The sequence below is a fragment of the Pogoniulus pusillus genome, chromosome 25 (genome assembly GCF_015220805.1).
Source record: "Pogoniulus pusillus isolate bPogPus1 chromosome 25, bPogPus1.pri, whole genome shotgun sequence".
NCBI classification, from domain to species: domain Eukaryota; kingdom Metazoa; phylum Chordata; class Aves; order Piciformes; family Lybiidae; genus Pogoniulus; species Pogoniulus pusillus.
In genome coordinates, this window is record NC_087288.1 from 10,868,711 (window position 1) to 10,887,953 (window position 19,243).

Below are 19,243 nucleotides of genomic sequence, written 5' to 3' on the forward strand. Positions count from 1 at the left end.
AAGTCATTAATGAATACATTGAACATAACTGGTCCCAGTACTGACCCCTGAGGGACTCCACTGGTTACAGGCCTCCAGCTAAACTCTGTCCCATTGACCACAACTTTCTGACTTCTTTCCTTTAACCAGTTCCCAATCCACCTCACAAAGTCACTAGGAGCCAGGAAACAACAAAAACAAGGTGGCTTTTCATCTGGAGGGTCTGCTGCTTTGTGAAACTCTTCAGCAAAAGATGGCTTGGGTGCAAGAAGTTTAACTGGTGGAAAGACACTTAGAATGATAGTTACTAAATAAGCAGATTGCAGTAGACTCAGGAAATTGCCTGCACCGAAAGTGGTCAGCGGTTAGGAATAATTGCCCTGATCTGTTTCCTTGGCAACTGCCTGTGACCTGTGCTAGAGACCAAATGCTGGTTAGATGGACTCTGGGTCTGAGTTAGTGGAGACACATTTGGGTGGCAAACATGTGTCCAGGGTTTTCCGTTTTTTGTTTCAGATGCTAACACCAACAGAAAGATGGTGGGGGTTTGTTATTGGCTCTTTTTCTTTTTTAATTGGGTCCTTTTTATTTTTTAAGGCTCTGACAAATGGACACATCAAGAAAGGAGGCTGTTCAAAGAGGCATTGTCCACCTACAGCAAAGATTTTGGTTTTGTACAGAAAATGGTAACGTTACTTCTATTCTCTCAATTGTTTCTTCCATTTGCTCTATTCTGTTCCATTCAATTTTTCCCTCAAGTGCCAAGACAGGGTTATCATAGAATCATAGAATCAACCAGGTTGGAAGAGACCTCCAAGATCATCTAGTCCAACCTATCACCCAGCCCTATCCAATCAACTAGACCATGGCACTAAGTGCCTCATCCAGGCTTTTCTTGAAGACCCCCAGGGACGGTGCCTCCACCACTTCCCTGGGCAGCCCATTCCAATGGGAAATCACTCTCTCTGTGAAGAACTTCTTCCTAATATCCAGCCTATACCTACCCTGGCACAACTTGAGATTGTGTCCCCTTGTTCTATTGCTGGTTACCTGGGAGAAGAGGCCACCCCCCACCTGGCTACAATGCCCCTTCAGGTAGTTGTAGACAGTAATAAGATCACCCTTGAGCCTCTTCTTCTCCAGGCTAAACAGGCCCAGCTCCCTCAACCTCTCCTCATAGGATTTGTGCTCCAGGCCCCTCACCAGCCTTGTTGTCCTTCTCTGGACATGTTCCAGCACCTCAACATCCTTCTTGAATTGAGGGGCCCAGAACTGGACACAGTACTCAAGGTGTGGTCTGACCAGTGCTGAGTGCGGGGGAAGAATAACCTCCCTTGACCTACTGGCCACACTGTTCCTGATGCAGGTACACAGCCAGCAGTGGGGTATTCCATTTGGTGTACCTATGCATGCATCTGCAGCACCAGTAACAAAACAAATAAATCAAAATCTTTTGCTCTTGTTATTATATGTAACAGTTTTCACTGCTGGAATCCAAGTCAGGACATTCCATGTGTGGGGCAAATGCAGTGCCCTGCTATCATTTAGTGTTCTCTGGCAGTTTCTTAAAAAGTACCTGAGTCAATGACATTAAGCCTTGTGCCAGGAAGAGTTGAAACCTGTTTATAAAGAGAGGATATGTTTGGGCTTAATTGTCATGTTCTGCCACAGAGCAGGAAATACAAGGAGTATAAATATCAGGGCAGAATACCTTACTTGTTAGCTCAGATGTTGAAAAACGTTTGGGTTTATAGGAACCAAGTCTTAATTCCTGGATCTCTCAGTGATGTTTGTACACTTGAATTACAAAAGTATGTAGGCAGTCATTTTCTAACCAAAGTCTAGAGAATCCCAGAGAAATGTACTGAAGCTGAAATAGTCAACAGAAATTTGACTGGAAAACCTCAACTACAAAAAAATACTCTGCAAGAATATTGCTGTTGTAATCAAGCTGGCTTTTTATTTTCTCCATTTGAACGTTTGAGAACTAAAGCCTGCCTCTCTGAATAAGCTAACGTTGTCTTGAATTAAAGCAAAATGCTGAGATTGGATTACTTCTGCAATTATTTCACTACAGGTTAAGTCTAAGACAGTTGCACAGTGTGTGGAATACTACTATACCTGGAAAAAAATCTTGCGCTTGGGTCGGAAGCACAGAACACGCTTAGAGAAAAAAAGAGAGGAGGAATGCCTGGTAAGTCTCAAAGAACCTTCCTCTAGACCAGGTTGCTCAAGGCCAGGAACACTTTCCACTAGACAGGGCCACTCTGTCGTGCTCTGCAGGAGCATTCTGTGACCTCCATTACACCAAGGCTGTGTGTTCCTGGACCCTAGTAACACAAAGGCATTCTGATTAGTGAATTACCTAACTTTGGTCCAGCAACGATAAGTTTTGCTACTGATGAAGGAGGTAAAACTATAAATCATTCCTGTACCTTTGCTTGTTTCTAAAGGCAGCTCTAGTTATGCAGACTGGCAATGCAATTCTTGGTGTGTAAGATCTGTATAACCAGTGGTCTGAGAGTAGTCTTCAGAGATGTTTGTTGTTGTTTGGGTTTGGGGGTTTTTTGAACCATTTAATTTGACTGTGTATGTAGCATACTTTGCCCTTCTAACAGCTGGAGAAGAGTGCTGCACCTTGGCATCTGTCGATTCTAGGAGCCACAGCTCTGCAATACAGGTGGAATCATAGAATGCACTGGGTTGGAAGGCACTTTTAGAAATTATTTAGTCCAATCCTCTTGCAGCTAGCAGGGACATCCCCAATTAGATCAGGGGGTGGAGGATATTTTGAGCACTGCAGTCAAGCTTCATAAACTGTAGTTTGTCCATTAAGGGATGATAGTTCCAGCAAGCTCAGAAGTTCCTTCAGGATGGGGGAAAAAACACTGCAACCTTGAAGAAGTCTTTAAGCACCATGCTGCTCCAGTACTGTCTGTCCTGCTGTTTAGTACTGCATGTCTTTGACCGCTTGTGTAGTTTTGTTTAACTATGCTGTCTATTTCAGACAAGCGGAGAAGAAGAGGTGTTGGAGGAAGATGAGGAGATTGAAGAAGATAGAAAGGAAGAAAGGGAAATGCAGAAGTCTCCTGACCCACCAACTATCCCCCTTGTTGGACCTATAGATCTGCCTGCCCTTCACAGTCTGTCACTTTCTTCGTCCTTCATCTGTGAAATGCCAAATTGTGGTGCTGTACGTGTGTTTGGTATCCATAAAAGCAGGGAGGGGTTATATGCTAGGGAATGGTGATTGTGGAAACCAGAGTTTTAGACTATTCTGGGCCTGGGAGGTTGTCAGTGCTTCCTCCCTGGAGGTGTTCAAGGCCAGGTTGGATGAGGCCTTGAGCAACCTGCTCTAGTAGGAGGTGTCCCTGCCTATGGCACGGGGTTGGAACTGGATGATCTTTGAGGTTCCTTCCAACCTAAAGCATTCTGTGATTCTGTTCCTGATCTGTACATAAACTGAATCCTGAGATACAGTATTTCTAATTGATACAACATGGTCGCAGCTCTGATTACCTTTCTGGTGCATAACTGTAGTAATAGGAGAACTCTCTGCTTGCTTTTTTTATGACTTTCTCTAACTCCAGTGGGATACAGCTAAGAGGAAGCAGCATTTGGCCAAGTAGATTGTGCATACTAGATGCGTGCAGTTGTTCATTGTAAAATGCATCCATTGTGCTTCTCTTTTCAGTTCCCGTTTGAGTGCAGCATTTCTTGGGGTTTTTAGACACTTTTTTCCTTCCTTCCTTCCTTCCTCTCAGGTGTTCAGCTCCCGACAAGCACTAAATGGGCACGCTCGCATTCACGGCGGTACGAGCCAGGTGACCAAACCACGCTGCACCATTCCAGGCGCTAAGCAGAAATCTGGTACGCAGAGCGGATACTGCTCCATCAAAAGTTCACCTGCCCACAGCACAACGAGCGGTGAAACCGACCCAACCACAATATTTCCTTGCAAGGAGTGTGGCAAGTAAGTGAACAGGAAAGTCTGCAGTGTTGCATCCCACTTGTCTATTTATATTCCAAATGAGCAATGTTGGATTTGCTCTGATGTTTCCAAAAGAAGGGTTCGCCACTGCAAGACATGTCCTCTTCCCAAAATGCTGGTCTGCTTGTGACACTTGGGATGCTTCTCTTGCAGTATTTACCACAACTTTATTGAATCCACTTAACGTGCTAGAATTTATCTATCTGATAATTGCCCTTCCTGCTTCCTCACAGGTCTTCCCGTGACAGTGGGAAACTTTCTCTCTCTTTATGCACTTGAGTTTGCCCACCCTAACGTGGGATTCCTTTACTTTTTCTCTGTTGTGTAAAACTGCTGTGAAACTTAAGTACAGGACGAACTGGTTTGTGCAGATACTAAAGAAGATATGTGAGCTACAAAATACCTCCATCAGAGTTGGAGTAGGCCATTTTGATACTGTCAGGATGTATAAATCTGGTAGTCTGTCCCTGAAATTCTCACCATGGCATCGCAGACTTCACTGACTTCTATTTTAGAACAAGGAAGCAAATGTACTGATAGGCTGTTGAGTCTTTTTTGGCTCACTTCATCAAAAGCAATGCATTTTTATCTGTGTTTTTTTTTTCTATCCTCCTTTAATATTTAGGGTATTTTTCAAAATCAAAAGCCGCAATGCTCATATGAAGACTCACAGACAACAAGAAGAACATCAGAGGCAGAAGGCTCAGAAAGCTGCTGTAGCAGCAGAAATGGCAGCCACTATTGCAAGAACTACTGGGCCAGTTGGGCATAGTTTGATCCCTCTGGATCACATGAGTTTGGCTAAACACGTTGAAAATGTCAGTGACATTGACGATGATGTTGTTCAGGAGCTGGGTGATGTCATGGAAGAAAATGAAGTCATGGATGCTGACCTTTTATTGGACGATGAAGATGCTGATCTACTGCAGGATGATGCTGAGTTGTAAATAAAGTCATTTGATAAAGACAGCTACTGAGCACAGCCTGAATGGATCAGTCAGGAAACCTGGACTGCTTGTTTATTCCCCACTGATTGTAAACTACCTGTTGAAAATGATAATTCTTTTATCCAGGTCTAGAAAAAGAAATCTGCTTTTTCCCCCTTTTTAATTTTTTTTAATTAATTTGTGTTTTGGGGTAAAAAAATAAATAGTTGGTGCAAATATTCTTTATAAGGTGTTTCTATCTGAGCTCATTTTGCTGATAACTTCCAAGGCCACTAATTACAGAAGTTCATATTTCTACTATCACTGCCCTCCAGACAATTCCTGTAGGATCTGTAGTCTTTAACTTCCAAGTTTCATTTTAGTTCAATTACAAGAATAATTTTTCACACATTTTTGATGGAACATACTCTTCTTGCCTGTGCTGGATCACTTCCAGCATCTTCTAGAACCTAAATGTCATCTCTCTTAAGGAGATGTTTACACTCTTTGTCTTTGTGCTGTCATTTTAAGGGAGGTGGAGGGAAAAAAAAAAAAGTCTGATTTACTGTGAAATAATTACAAGAGTGACTGTATAATCTGTAGTATCACAGTACTTCTTCAGTTCTGTCTTGCCTTAATGCATACATATTAGGCAGTTTGTAAAAGCCTTGGTTCCACTGTACATTTTAGAGCATTCCTTTTAGTGAGACTTTGATGTGCTGATTTTAAAATTACACAATTCAAGGACTGAAGAAAGAAGATTGTACTGTGGTTCACATCATCTGATGTGAATCAAGAACGCTGCCTTGGTAATTGGATTGCACTGGAAATATATGTTGCTGTGACAAATCACACTGTCGAATAGCTATCTCAGTGGTTTTAGGAGGGTGTACACTTGAGCAAGGCAGGAGCTTGCTCTCTCCTCAGGTAAATACAGGGAGATGTTCTTGCCTGCAGAAGAGAGATCGATGAAGTCTATGCCTTCAGCACGTTAGTTATTACTTGTGGGCGTGAAATGCTATTCTTGTGCCATTTTCAGTCCTCCTCACTGCATCGAATTCAAACGTTTAACACTTCAGTAAAACATGCTCCAAAGATGAGTTCACATTGCTATTTAATCACCATTTCTCATCTCTTAGGTTCAGATCTACAGGCTGGATGTCTTAGCGCCGTTTGTGTAAATTAAGGTTTGGTTCTCCAAGCAAATAGTATCTCAGAAGAATTGTACCTTGCAGAATAAAAGAATTAAGGAAGAATTGGAGTTAGGTTGAGTGGACCTATAATTGCAGAATATGAATGCTGATTTTAGAGCTTTCCCAGGTAGGAGCACTGATTTTTCTTGTGAATTTTGCACAGTAGAAGAGTGTTGCAAACTGTAAAACACTTGGTAAGACTAATTTCAGATCTTCCAGAATTCAGGTTTGGTTTTGTTTGTTTGTTTTTTAATTTGTTGGGGTTTGTTTTATTGTTTTAGGGTTTTTTTGGGGGGAGTGTGTGGGGTTTTTTGTTTGTTTTGCTATATTCCTAACTCCTTAAGCAGAATCTGAGAGATGGTGGATCCTGTCTTCTGCTGTCTGTCTTCCTTGTATAACTATGCAAAATCAGGGTAAATCATGGCATTTTTGTATAGAAGTACCAGACCACAGAAGTTCAAAACCAGACTCACTGGCAGAGAGCTGCCTCTTCTCTGTCAAAGCCAAATATGTGAAGCCAAATTACCTTAAGGTCAAATGTTCTGGTGTTAAAGAACAACCCTTCAGGAGAATGGAAATCACTTCTCTGCTTCCAGTTAGTGAAGTTTCTGTGTGCATGGTTTACTGTACTGGTTTTGGAGGTTGCTCCAGAGGGTTTTTTTAAAGCTGGTTCTGACCAGCAGGTGGACCTTCCCTCTGATGCATGTAAAGGATAATGTTCTCAATTCCTGTACTTGTTAGTTTCAGGAGATTGGGCAGCAGCTGCCTTTTCTTTCCCAAACTGCCAGGCAACACAGTTCTCAGCAGTTCTTGTCCATACTGTGACACATGGGCCACACAACCCCACTTCAGCAAACTCTGTGCTTATCTGTATGCTGCCAGTTAGATCCACTGATAATAAAATTTGCAGGTTGTGCAAGTCTTAGTGGTTTGCAAAGTGGGAGGCTCATGGCCTTTAGGAGCCAGTATTAGAACCTGGCAGTCCTCTTCCAAACGCTTTGAACTTTCAAGGACCTTTCTGAGAAAGGCTGCTGCACTGGAAACATGTTTTCAGATTCCCCAGTTACATGGTGGGAAAAAAATACAGTGTTTAAGCTAAGTGCTAATTGAAGCCAGTCAGAGTTTGACTTGAAGAACAGTGAAATACAGTAGAAAGTTGTGGGCTTGAGTCAGAAGAGCAGGCTCTATGTTAAAGAATCACCAGTGGAACTTTTATAGCAACAATTGGGCAGGTATCCATGCTAAACCTAGTATATATATAAATACATATACATATATATGCCTGGTTCTGTAACATTAATTGAGTGCTGGTTTATTGTGCAGCCAAGAAGATAATAGAATAATAATAACCAAAGAAGTTATTCACAAAGGAAAAAAAAAAAAGAAATGCACATCTCTGAAGCAGTGCATGAGTTAGGCTTCAAGGATTGATTTCATCATTGTGTTGCATTGGCTGATGTTAAACAGATGCTGTTCTGCCTCGTTGTACATAAGTTGGACACAGTTTTATCTCAGACAACCTGTTTCCTTGCTGATGGTTGACGTTGGAAACTTGTTCACTATTGAACTTAGTCCTCTTTGATAAAACCTGTACATACAGAAAACATATTTTATGAGAAAAATCTTATTTTCAATATTTAATTGTTATTTTATTAGAAGATGGCTGTAAATATTTTAGGTGTCTTAGTGTAAAAAAGCAGACTGTAATTTTAGGTGGCAGAGGAAGTAACCAAATAAAATATACATTTGATATAGCTTGTGATCTATGCTGGTTTCAGGCTCCTGCTGTTAGCATTTGACTTGCACACATAGAGTCACAGAATGGTTTAGGTTGGAAGTGACCTCAAAGATCATCCAGTTCCAACCCTGCATCCTAGGCAAGGACACCTCCCACTAGAACAGGTTGCTCAAGGGCTCATCCAAGCTGGCCTTGAACACCTCCAGGGAGGTTGTGGAGTGCAGCATCATCAAATGTGATCTTCAATCTTTACATTTGGTGATTCTGTGCTCCACAGCCTCCCTGGGCAACCTGTGCCAGTGTCTCACCACCCTCACTGCAAAGAACCCTTTCCTAACATCTACTTTGAATCTCCCCTCTGCCAGTTTAAACCCATTCCTCCTTGTCCTGTCATGACATCTTCATTTCAGGTGACTACCTACCGGGATGTGTGTGTTAGAATGGCTTAATGGTGTGAAGTAGTACCTTTTCTTATTCCTCTTCTTTAAATATCTGGCATGGATGTTATAATATTAACTGCTATTCCTGTGTAGGTATACAAAGGGAGAGGTATATGACATCTTCAGTATTTTTTATACTTTGATACAATACAGTTGGATGAGTTTTACTTAACAGACTTCTTTTTAAAGTAAGTTTAAGAGGGGGAGAGGGTTGAAAGCTAGGTTTGTGTGTAATTGTTTCTCAAAGGATACCTGAAATAATGAGCACATGAAAAAAAAATTAGCGTTATTTACTACCTCTATACAGTCGGATGCACTACGAAAATCAGTAGGGGGCCAGAGCACTGCCCTGTGAGGAGAGGCTGAGGGTGATGGGGCTTTTTGGTACGGTGAAGAGATGACTTGGAGGGGATCTAGTCAATGTGTATAAATATCTGAGGGCTGGGAGTCAAAGAGGAGAGGAGACAAACTCCACTCAGTTGCGCCCTGGGATAGGACAAGAGGTAATGGATGTAGACTACAGCACAGGAAGTTCCACCTCAACACGAGGAAGAACTTTAAGGGTCATGGAGCCTGGAAGAGGCTGCCCAGGGAGGCTGTGCAGTCTCCGCTGGAGCCTTTCCAAGCCCTGTCTGGATGTGTTCTTGTGTGACCTGCGCTAGATTCTATGGTCCTGCTGCGGCGGGGCGGGGGGTGCCTCGGTGATCTATGGAGGTCCCTTCCAACCGCAAACATCCTGTGTGATCCTGTGTGATCCTGTGCCTATTGGTAAGGACAAGCTGTGGTAACAAGTTCTCAGAGAAGGGAGAACGCTTCCAAAAACATCACCTTTCTCTCGCCTTGAGGAAAAAACCTGACGGCAGCAGCCCCGCCCCAGGATCAGCAGAACTGACAATTCCTGCTCTCACGCCGCCGGCAGGGCCGGAGAGAAAACGTTCTGCCTGGAAAACAAGACGGAGAGCCTGGGCGAGGGGAACGGGGGCGGCCGTTGGCGGGAAACTCTTCTAGCGGGGGCGGAGGTGAGCAGCAGCCGCTACAGTGCCATTGCCTCACAGAGGCAGCGATAGGGGTAGGCGGGAACGGGAACGGGGGCGGCGAGGTGAGAGCTCGTACTGCGCCACACCAGCCCCCGACTCGCCTCCCCACCTCCCGAGCTCGGCCCCGCCCGCCGGTGCCGCAGTGCCTCCGCCTCACCGGAGTACTTGCTCCGCCGCCGCGGTGGGGGGCGCTATCGATCGCTTGGTGGCGGATGAGGCTGCTGCTCGTTGCGGTGAGCTTTCTGTGGTCGCCGAGGTGGGGGCGGAGACAAGATGGCGGCGGGGTGGTTGTGGCGGCGGCTCTGTCAGGTGGGATGTATAGGTAGAAAAGAAACGGTTGAACTCTCTTCTTCTTTGCTTTTCTCTTGGTGTGTTCAGGCCCGAGGGGAGAGGGAAAGGGGAACTGAAGCGGCGCTTCCCGCGTAGGCTCAGCCATGTGGTTAGGGGGACGGGGCTCGGCCCTTTGCAAACCCCGTCCCCGATGCGAGGCGTATTGGAGCCCGCCTGCCCGCTGTGGGCAGGGGAGGTCACAGGTGGCTTCGTTTTGGCTCGGGAGGCGGGCGGGTTACAGCGTGGGGCTGTGTTTCTGCCAGCCGTCATCGCTATAGCAAGGCTTCAGAACTTTTCCCCGTGGTCCTCTTTTTACGGCGGTTACTCTAGGTGCAAAGGATAACGAACGATAGAGTATTCGACACTTGCACGTCATGTGCCAAGAATGCTTCCAGTGTTAAAGTAAAAAATCTTGACTCTATAATGTATAAAATACGGGGAAGCGACTGTCGAGTAGTGATGTTTCGTGCTGGTTTTATTTTCTAAAACAAAGTTGAAAGAAGGCTCTGATGCTGAGTGCTTCCTATTCGTTTCCTGAAGCCCTAAGCTCTCGTCTGTGTATGCGCTGTGTTCTAGACTTGCTTATCTTTTCGGCACCTGAATACTTCAGAATCCCTCCGCCAGACAAAGTGAAAGCTATTTAACGTTAGGAGGGGTAATTTCGTTATGGGCAAGCCTTGGTTCAGAGACGAAATGGAATGTTTGTTACGTTGCAGTCAGAGCACCTTTTCTACCGTCTGTGATACTCAAGTGCACATCAAGTACATTTAAATCAGAGAACAAAGGAAGCTCTTAAACCACACTTTGTTGCTTGCTGAATGCCATCTTTACTACCTGAGCTCCTCAACATACCATTTTGTCAAAATAGGCACAGAGCACTTTTATTTAACAAAACCTTTTGACTCAGTGCATACTTGCATGATTAGGAATAAAAGACGACGATCTAATATGCTCAGTTATAGGATATAGCAAAGGCTCTAGAGTTTGGTATGTGGGATAAAACCAGCTCTGCTGTTGTATTAATCTTTATTAAATGAAAACTGATTTTTTTTGCATCCAAAACCATGTAATGCAGTACATATCTTTGCATGCAAATAATAAATATGTATTACAAGGTCAGGTAGTTACAAGAATGTACAGCAGAGTGCCTATGCACAAAACTCCCCATACAGGTATAACTTATAGTTCCAGTTAGTAGCCTTGTCATCTGTGCTTAGGTTCTATGCCATTTACTTATTTGCACACAGCTAAAAGTCCTGCATTGAATACAGTATTTTCTGTTCCTGGGCCTGTTGACTCTCTTAAGTGATGGCAGGTGACAAGTTAGTGTATCTCATACTGGCATTGAATGTAAGGGAGGCAGTAGTCTCACTTTTGAGATAGAGAATCAAGGTGCAAAAATACAGATGATATCAGATGTATTTGTTTAAGCTCCCAACATGAACTTTGAAACAAGCCCGATGGTCATCAACTGTAGTGAGAGGTTTAGCTGTGATCTCCAAACAACAGTCAGCTTTGCAAGCAGGAACCTCTCCTGCCTTTTCTTTACTGGATGCAGAATTTTAGGATAGATGATGAATGAGGCAGAATTACTTCAGGAACTGGCTTTATTCACTACTGATCTATAATTAGTATATAATACATACTGGAGATGCTTAGGGACCGAATAGCATCATGTAGTTAGCTGTGCATATCTGTGAACAACAAAATTAAGATTACCTGGAAAAGTGTCAGTTCTGGCTGGTTTTTGATTATACAGACAGGTACATACTGATGTTTGGGGTATCTATCCTTTTAAAGCTATGATTCCAGCATCTGTTAAATAAAAGTATCAAGGAGCTGGGTAAGTAGCTAATTTTGCTTCAGTGTTCTGATGCAGCCCTGAGTTTTTCGACCAAGTGAGAGTTCTGATTTTTGTTGGGTTTTTTTTAAGCCCCCTTCCCGTTTCAGTTAGCCTGTAACTTAGCCAAATTGAGAATTAGTGGAAGGAAGCTAGAAGCCACAAAATGTTCAGAAGGCAGTGATTTCTCTGTTATGAAAACCAGTAATGTTGCATCTTGATTAACAGTAGTATTCCCTTTTTAACACAGAAAAAACATGTTTTAAACATGGTATATTTAATATTATAGCATTTTTGTTTAAATGTTCTCTTTAAGAAACAAGTATTCAAAATCACAAGGATTTTTTTTTGCTGAAAATACCCAGGAAACTTCCAGCTAAAATCAAAGGTGGATTTTTTTTCATGTTTAGGATACTGTTTTCAATTGCAAGTCCTACTTACGATTTTCATTTGATTAAACTAATACATACTGTACTATGAAAGCAAAACTAAAGAGGAAATAGTATATACAAAAATAGTATCTGATGTCAAGCAAAATACATTTTTCTGCTAAAAAAATTAACTCAGTGATTGCTATTCAAGTGCCTTGTTAATAGTAAGTGCATACTGTTATATTCTTCCCTTACTGTATTCCCTTACTTATGGTAATAGATTTCTGTGCTTGTCTTCCTGCATTTTTTAATAGAGCAATCTTTGTAGTTTGGCAGAGTGTTGCCTAGGAATGTCTTATGCTCCAATTATGCAAAAAAAAGGTAACTTTTAACAAAAATATATTAACTGTGTGCTTCCTGCTTTGTGAAAAAAATCAAACCATAACCTATTTATTTTACACAGCAATCAGTTTTTCCTGGCAATTATGCAAGCACAATTCTGCAAAAGCAGTGTTCTCTTCTGTAAGTATGAAAGGCTCTCCTTCCTTCCATTTCTCCTCCACACTCCCTAAAAAATTGCAACTTGAACATTTCCCCATTACCACATTTCTAGAAACTGTGCCTTGATGGGAACACGGCTGGCTGGGTCTCATGTTGATACACAGGAGCCTAAGACTAATCCTTTGGTAAGTGTTTTATAGAATGACATTTTGTATGTTGTCTTAGTAATAAGGAGAATATACAGAAAACCTTTAATTCCTTCCTCACAACTTTAAAAAGGTACATTTTAATGATGTCCAGTTTGCTATAGAGAAAAACAATTTTGATTATTGGTATTTGAGTTTTTTTAGTTTTTTTTCAACAAGATTTCTGTAGCTCAGAATTGTTTTGTAGTCACTTTTCTCCTTCCCTGTGCACCTGTAACTCTATGGAATGCTAGCTTTTTTGTCACACTCAGTTCTGCATCTGCAGCAGCTTAGTCAGCTCAAGGCCCTTGTCTCTGGCTTGGAAGCTGAGAGCTCAGCCATCTAAGCAAGCCAAAAATTTTACAAGCAGTATTAGATCCACAGTGCAGGCTCAGCCTTCCTGCTTGTCTGGTAGATGTTAGATATACTGTGTGAAACTGCCTGGGACTAAACCTGTGGGAATAACAGTGCTTTCTGGACACATGGAAGTCTTCATCAGCAAGCTCAGCCCATTGGAAACAGAAGCTCTAACTGAAAGTCATAAGGTTTTACTTGAGCGAACTGAAGAGATATGATGCCTTGGGAAGCCTACTATGTTTAAAGTAGACTTATATCTGACTCCGTAAAGTGAGAATTCTGGTCACTGTGCATAATGTTCTAGTTACTGTCCATGCCCTAGCAAAGTCTGAGAATTTGAAGTATTCTTACACTGCTATTTAGAATGCAAAAATTGCTGCTCCAAGCTCGCTTTATCAATGAGTTTCATTCTTACCTTTGCTAGTGCTCTCCTTACATTTATCTGGTGTTCCCTTTCCTCTTCTGATCAATAAATTGTGCCTAATTGTTTGAACGTTAGGTATATTTTCACACTCTTGCCTTCCCTTACAAGAGCAAGAACTGTCAGTCAAGGTAATACTGCCAGCCTCTTGCAGATAAACTGATAGAACACGTTTTTTTTCCTTCTTACCAAGGGAGCACACAGAAAATGTGAAATAGGAAAATGTGCAACGTATGCATTAATTAAGGAGAACATGGAATGGTGACTCTTGTCCTTTCTTTAAAAATGCAGGTATCTGTTTCAGATGAGCCAGAAACGCTGTACAAGAGGTTGTCTCTCTTAGTTAAAGGCCACGATAAAGCTGTGTTGGACAGCTACGAATATTTTGCAGTCCTTGCAGCTAAAGAGCTGGGCATCTCCATTGAAAAAGTGTAAGTAACTGCTGTGTAGAGTGATGTGATGTCAGTTGCTTCTTAGGTCATCTATGTAATTCAAGTTCTGTGCTTACAAGTATTTTATTTGTTCAGAAGAAAGAGGTGGAATCTGATAGTATTTCTCAGATTATGAATTTAAACACTTCTTAAATGACTGCAGTGATGAGAAAGCAGCAGTTCTACTTAACTGCATGAAGGAGGTTGACAGTACAGTCATCAGTGCTTTAGCTTCTCCAAACTAATGCTGGTTGATACCTGAGTATTAGCTATGCCCATGTGAGTTAATAATAAACTCTACCACTGTTTAATACTTGTAGATCTTCTAAATGTCAAAGAGAGAGCAGGAATTTCAGCATAATCTTAAAGATAATTTGTATTACCATCCTTTAAATAAAATGAACTTCTCTTTTTTCTGCTTTTCAGACATAAACCTCCAAAGACGATAGAACGATTGACACTTCTGAAATCTGTACACATTTACAAGAAGCACAGGGTTCAGTATGAAATGAGAACACATTATATGTGTCTGGAGGTAAGGAAGATGTTAAAGGAGAAACAAAAATTATGTTCTAGGTGCACAGTTTAGAGGTGTAATAGATGTTAGATCAGGAGTGAATTTACTTGGGGTGGGTGAGAGTGCAGGAAATAGCAGAAGACAGCTGACCTATGTACATCAAGTGTAACACATTGTTCTGAATGTACAGCTTACATAATTTTTTTATTCAAAGTCTGATTTTGACAGTCAACAGCTGAACGAATGGCTAAAAGATGAGGTAAGAATGAGGGTTGTCTTTGTATGGTTTATGTTCTTGGTTTCCAAGAATCATTTTGCTGGGAGCTTTTTTCGGAAGAGAAGAAGATACAACTATATCATAGTCATTAGTAGTCGCTAAGGGTCCTGTTCTTTGTGAATTTAATGTTTCTTAACACATACTTTTGCTCTACTGGCAAACTAAAACAGGAAATACAGGAAAGGAAGCATATATGAAGTGCTAGCTTTGTGGCTGATTATGCAGACTTGTGTATGGTTCAGAATGCAGTTGTGGTTGATTTTCTTAGAAGAAGGGTTTGCTGCCAGCATTTTGTGGCTAATGAGTGTCTTGCTGTACATTTGCACAGTGCTTATCAAAAATAGGACTCTGCTTTAAGTCTCCAGACATTAGTGCAGTAGAAATGGCTGCCCACAGACCATAAATACTATTTTTGCCATCCAGGAGAAACTACAAAATCTATTATTCAATGGAATTCTGGAGTTGCAGAATCTATAACAAGCTTGAACTCCGACACTGTGCCCAAGCTGAAAATTCTTGCATAACCTGTAATTAATTTATTTTGATGCCTGTAGTGTTAGGATGCATCACTTCCACCATTATCAGTGCTTGTGATCACAAGCAATATGCACATGTCTGTGGAGTGAAACAACTACATCATGGTGTGCCAGTTGTATGCAGCTCAACTGCCTGTGTTCGTTGTTGCAGCAGCTGCCTTTACTGTAGGATGTTTGGTGCCATAGTGAGAGCTAGAGAAGCAAATTAATATTTTTTGTCATTCTGTTTGAAGTACTAATTACAGTAGTTAATTAAAAAAATAATTTCTTCTGTTTTAGTTAAAATACCTAACAAGCAGTACTGCCAGAGTTTACTTGGAGTATGTTCAACGAAACTTACCTGAAGGAGTTGCCATGGAAGTGAAAAAGGTAAGTTCCACCTCACATGATTAACTGTTACAAGACTAAGTTGTGATGCGAGTACTAATAACTACTGAAGTCAGAAAGTTAGCAGAGGTGTTCCTGCTGTGGCAGGGGAGTTGGATTCGATGATCTCTGGAGGTCCTTTCCAACCTGTAACATTCTGTGATGCTGTGTGTAGCTTGGAAAAACCATATCCCATAGTATTAAACTCTAAGGAGGCTGTATTGCTTGAAAGTGCCACTAGATGGCACTTCAGATAAACACCTGAAATCAGCATAAATAAAGCAAGGTAGTTAGATGTTAACTGGTTGGTTTAATAAGCGGTTGCTTTGCTTTCCTTTTAGACTAAGATAGAGAAAATACCTGAACACATTAAGGAGCCAGTTTGGGATACACTACCTCAAGTAGAAGAAACTGAAATCAAGTCATGAACTCATCAGGTACTTGGTGACCTTAGTTGGTCCTATCAACCTAATTTACTGAGAGTATGCTGTTAAATAAAAGTTCTGTTATAAAGTAATTTATAAACTCTTGTTTCAGTGAGTTACTCCTGCTCATAATTCCAGTGCACACAGACTGAACAGCTATAAGGAAGTTTGACTGTATGCTGTGATTAAGAGCTATGGTCATCTATAATATGTTCGTAGAAAGTTAACATTTATTTTGCTTTTTTAAATATATGTGTATATATATACACACAAAATACAAACATTCTCAATCTCCTTTTGACATGAAATGGTCTCTGAATTCTGAAATATTTGTAAAAATCCACATTTCTGCAGTGTTCAGTGTTATGGATGCCAGGTGGTTACACGTTTTCTGTGAAGTAACTGAATCCCAGGTGTACATACACTTGAGTTTAACCTGTGTTAAGTCAAACCCCACAGTCTTAAAGGACACTGAGGCATAGTAAGACCTTACTAGGCTCCTGTAGTTGAAACAGCCTCATTTCCACTCTTAAGTAATGTCTTGCTAACAACAGAATGGTCACGATACAAAGCTGAGACTTGCATAGGCTTACATCTGTGATGAAATGCTCTTAGAACCATTTGCTTTGATCGTAGAAAGTGTCATTGTGTCTACTTCACTACAGGGAAAGGCATGGCTTTGTTCTGAGTTGGCTGCATTACTTACTGTTTAGGCTAGACACTGCTTAAGCTTAAAGGGACTAAAAACAGTACAGATAGATGAAAGAGTGCTTTGAAGGTTAGGTGACTGTGAATCAAAGAAGGTAATGCTAGGTGCAAAGCTTGACCTTCAGATTGCATTAAGCACCTCTGCCTTTACTAACTTAGCAGGAAGGACACAGCTGCAGGAATCTGCTTTGTGAATTAAGGGTGTAGCTTTGATTATACAGCTATTAAAATAATTTACAGAAGGAATAACCAACTGGGTCACAGGACAACCAAAGAAGCTCAAGAGCAGTCAAAGCTTTATAAAATCACAAAAGAAAAATAGCTCAGTGTAATTATCAGACAGAAACTGCTAATAGGAAATAGCTGAAAAAAAAAGAGAAATCAAGCACAAACTTGAAGACTGTCTTCATTCTGTAGCTGTACTGTAGCCCAGAGCTGGTTTTTAGAAGAGATATTTCAGGACAGTCAGTATGGCTGGTGTCATTCATGATGGAAAGGAAACCCAAGGAGGGCAAGTTAAAGCCCTTCTGGGAAGATACACTGCCTTCAAAGTGTTTACTTTCCTCAATTTCAAGCTTTTCTTCATTTCTCTCATTCTTAGTATTCAGTTGCAATAACATTTCTTAAAGTCATGTCAGATACGTTATATAACATGAAGGAAGTGAGCTGACCTGCGTAAATAAATTGGTGCTTCAGAGAAATGCCTCTTTCAAGCTATTATTCTATTTTCTTCTGACTTGCTATGCTTCTTTCTTTACTTTTGCGTAAGCCACTTGCTAAGTGCAAGCTGCATGTAGTACTGAAATGTGACTCTGCTCAATATTAAGTATTGCCACGTGTTGGTTTGATGCACGGTAAGATAAAGGTGTTCCCTTTTTATTGTCTTAGGTGTGCCACCCTCAGCCCACAGTCTTTGGCTAAATGTCCAGTCAGCATGGTCTTTCAACTGCCTCAGACTTTTAGTTACCAGACCTAAATAGGAACAGACTTGGAGGCAGCTGCAGAAGGTATTCACCCATGTAAGCAACATCCTGGCAGAAAGGATGCTTGATCTTGGGAAAGGTAAATTATTAGAGAATTTCTTGCTTCCACCCCTGTTGTATGCTGGGGAAAGCCAATGTACATGTACAGTGATCTCTGGACTTTAACTGTCATAGTTAGGGCAGTCATAGTTAACTGCCATCACAGATCTTCTCGCCTCAAAAAAGCAGAATGACCTAGGTGGACTCACACTGTTACAGACCAATATTTATGAGTACTGCTGTCTACTAACCTCAGTAGACTATATTTCTCATTGATATTTCTCCCTGTGTGAAACTTCCTTCCCTTTAAGATTATGACCCTTTCTTGCTTCCTCTGTCCTCCCCATTTAGTGGTTGCCTAAGGCATAACACCATGTTTGTCTTTAATTATGCATTTGCATAGCACTGTAACTGTGCAACATGCCCTGATCTCTTTCCATCCATTAATATGACTTCTGGCTGCTGATGCATATTCCTGATTCCCACTTAGAAAACTCCAGATAAACCGTTTTCTTGGATAAAGTATTTCCATTCTTCTTTTCCTATTTTACTACATTTCTGCAGTTTTACTTTTTAACACCGTTCTTTTCTGGTGGGAGTCTGCTACAGACCATTCAATCAGGGTAAAGGCACTGATGAGACATTCTTTAAAGAAGTTGGTCATGTATTGTGTTCCTTCACCTTGTTCTTGTGGGGGACTTCAACTTAACCAGTGTCTGCTGGAGGTACAACATAACAGAAGGGGGCCAGTCCTGGAGGTTTATGGAGTGCGTGGATGACAGCTTCCTGTTGCAGCTGGTAAGCGAGCCTCACTAGACCTCTGCTCATGAACAGGAAAGGGCTGGGGGAAGATGTGGAGGTCAGAGGTAGGCTGGGGCACAGCAGTCATGATACAGTAGAATTTCCAATATGTTGTGAAGTTAGGAGGGCTGTCAGCAAAAGCTCTACCTTGGACTTCTGAAGGCCTAACTTTGATCTATTCAGGATACGGGTTTGGAGAGTCCCTTGGGAAGTAGTCCTTTAAAAAAAAGGCACCCAGGAAGGCTGAGATTGCTTTAAGAATGAAATTGTGAGTGTGCAGGAAAAGTCTGGCCCTGTGTGCTTAAAACTGAGCCAGTGGGGAAGAAGAGCAGCCTGGTTGAGCAGGGAGCTTTTGCAAGAACCCAGTTAAAAAACAGTGTAGCAGGTTTGGGAAAAGGGGCAGGCGAAACAGGAAGCATTTAAGGGTATTGTAAGGTCATGTAGAAAGAGAATTAGAGATGCAAAAGCTCGATTGGAACTTGATCTGGCCAATTCTGTTCAGGATGATAATAAGTGTTTTTATAAATACATTAATAGCAAGAGGAGGGCCAGGGAAAACCTCCATTCCATATTGGGTGAAGGAAAAGGCTGAGGTACTTAACAGCTTGTTTGCCTCAGTCTTTTAACAAACAGATGGGATATCCTCAGGGCAGTTGGGCTTCTGATTCGGTAGACAGGGATGGAGAGCAGAGTATCCCTGCTGTAATGCAGGAGGAAGTAGTCAGTGACCTGCTGTGCCACTTAGATCCTAACAAGACAATGGGTCTGGACCGGATTTATCCCAGGGGGCTTAGGGAGCTGACACAAGAGCTGCCTGGGCTGCTCTCCATGTTTGTCACCTGTCCTGGCTA

At 41.7% G+C, this 19,243-nt stretch overlaps 2 protein-coding genes across 5 annotated transcripts in view; both read left to right on the top strand.

The window, feature by feature from the left end:
* TRERF1 (transcriptional regulating factor 1) overlaps positions 1 to 5,145 on the top strand; it is a 114,256-nt gene extending 109,111 nt beyond the window's left edge. The window contains exons 14-18 of the mRNA XM_064164420.1: positions 577 to 665; positions 2,057 to 2,173; positions 2,987 to 3,172; positions 3,744 to 3,952; positions 4,596 to 5,145. Of these exons, the coding sequence (XP_064020490.1) occupies positions 577 to 665; positions 2,057 to 2,173; positions 2,987 to 3,172; positions 3,744 to 3,952; positions 4,596 to 4,917 (923 nt within the window). The 3' untranslated portion in view covers positions 4,918 to 5,145. The remainder of the gene's footprint in view (positions 1 to 576; positions 666 to 2,056; positions 2,174 to 2,986; positions 3,173 to 3,743; positions 3,953 to 4,595) is intronic.
* An 85-nt stretch (positions 5,146 to 5,230) lies between these two features.
* Positions 5,231 to 18,116, top strand: MRPS10 (mitochondrial ribosomal protein S10). 4 transcript variants are annotated; one of them, XM_064164417.1, is made up of 8 exons: positions 9,531 to 9,613; positions 12,309 to 12,367; positions 12,459 to 12,531; positions 13,601 to 13,740; positions 14,167 to 14,275; positions 15,350 to 15,439; positions 15,778 to 15,873; positions 17,458 to 18,116. In XM_064164417.1, the coding sequence occupies exons 1-7, from the start codon at positions 9,578 to 9,580 to the stop codon at positions 15,862 to 15,864; spliced, it is 594 nt and encodes a 197-aa protein (XP_064020487.1). In that variant the 5' UTR covers positions 9,531 to 9,577; the 3' UTR covers positions 15,865 to 15,873; positions 17,458 to 18,116. The 4 variants fall into 4 exon arrangements, with proteins under 4 accessions (XP_064020488.1, XP_064020489.1, XP_064020487.1 ...); XM_064164418.1 differs by lacking the exons at positions 9,531 to 9,613; positions 17,458 to 18,116 and adding an exon at positions 5,231 to 6,216 and having other exon boundaries at positions 15,778 to 15,953; XM_064164419.1 differs by lacking the exon at positions 17,458 to 18,116 and having other exon boundaries at positions 9,338 to 9,537; positions 15,778 to 15,953.
* Positions 18,117 to 19,243: the final 1,127 nt, after the last annotated feature.

Excerpts from the sequence above, each read along its gene's own strand:
- MRPS10 (XM_064164417.1), top strand. The coding sequence starts at position 9,578 with ATGGCGGCGGGGTGGTTGTGGCGGCGGCTCTGTCAG. Across the intron at positions 14,276-15,349 it reads CACATTATATGTGTCTGGAG|TTAAAATACCTAACAAGCAG; the intron begins GTAAGGAAGATG and ends CTTCTGTTTTAG. Across the intron at positions 15,440-15,777 it reads TTGCCATGGAAGTGAAAAAG|ACTAAGATAGAGAAAATACC; the intron begins GTAAGTTCCACC and ends CTTTCCTTTTAG.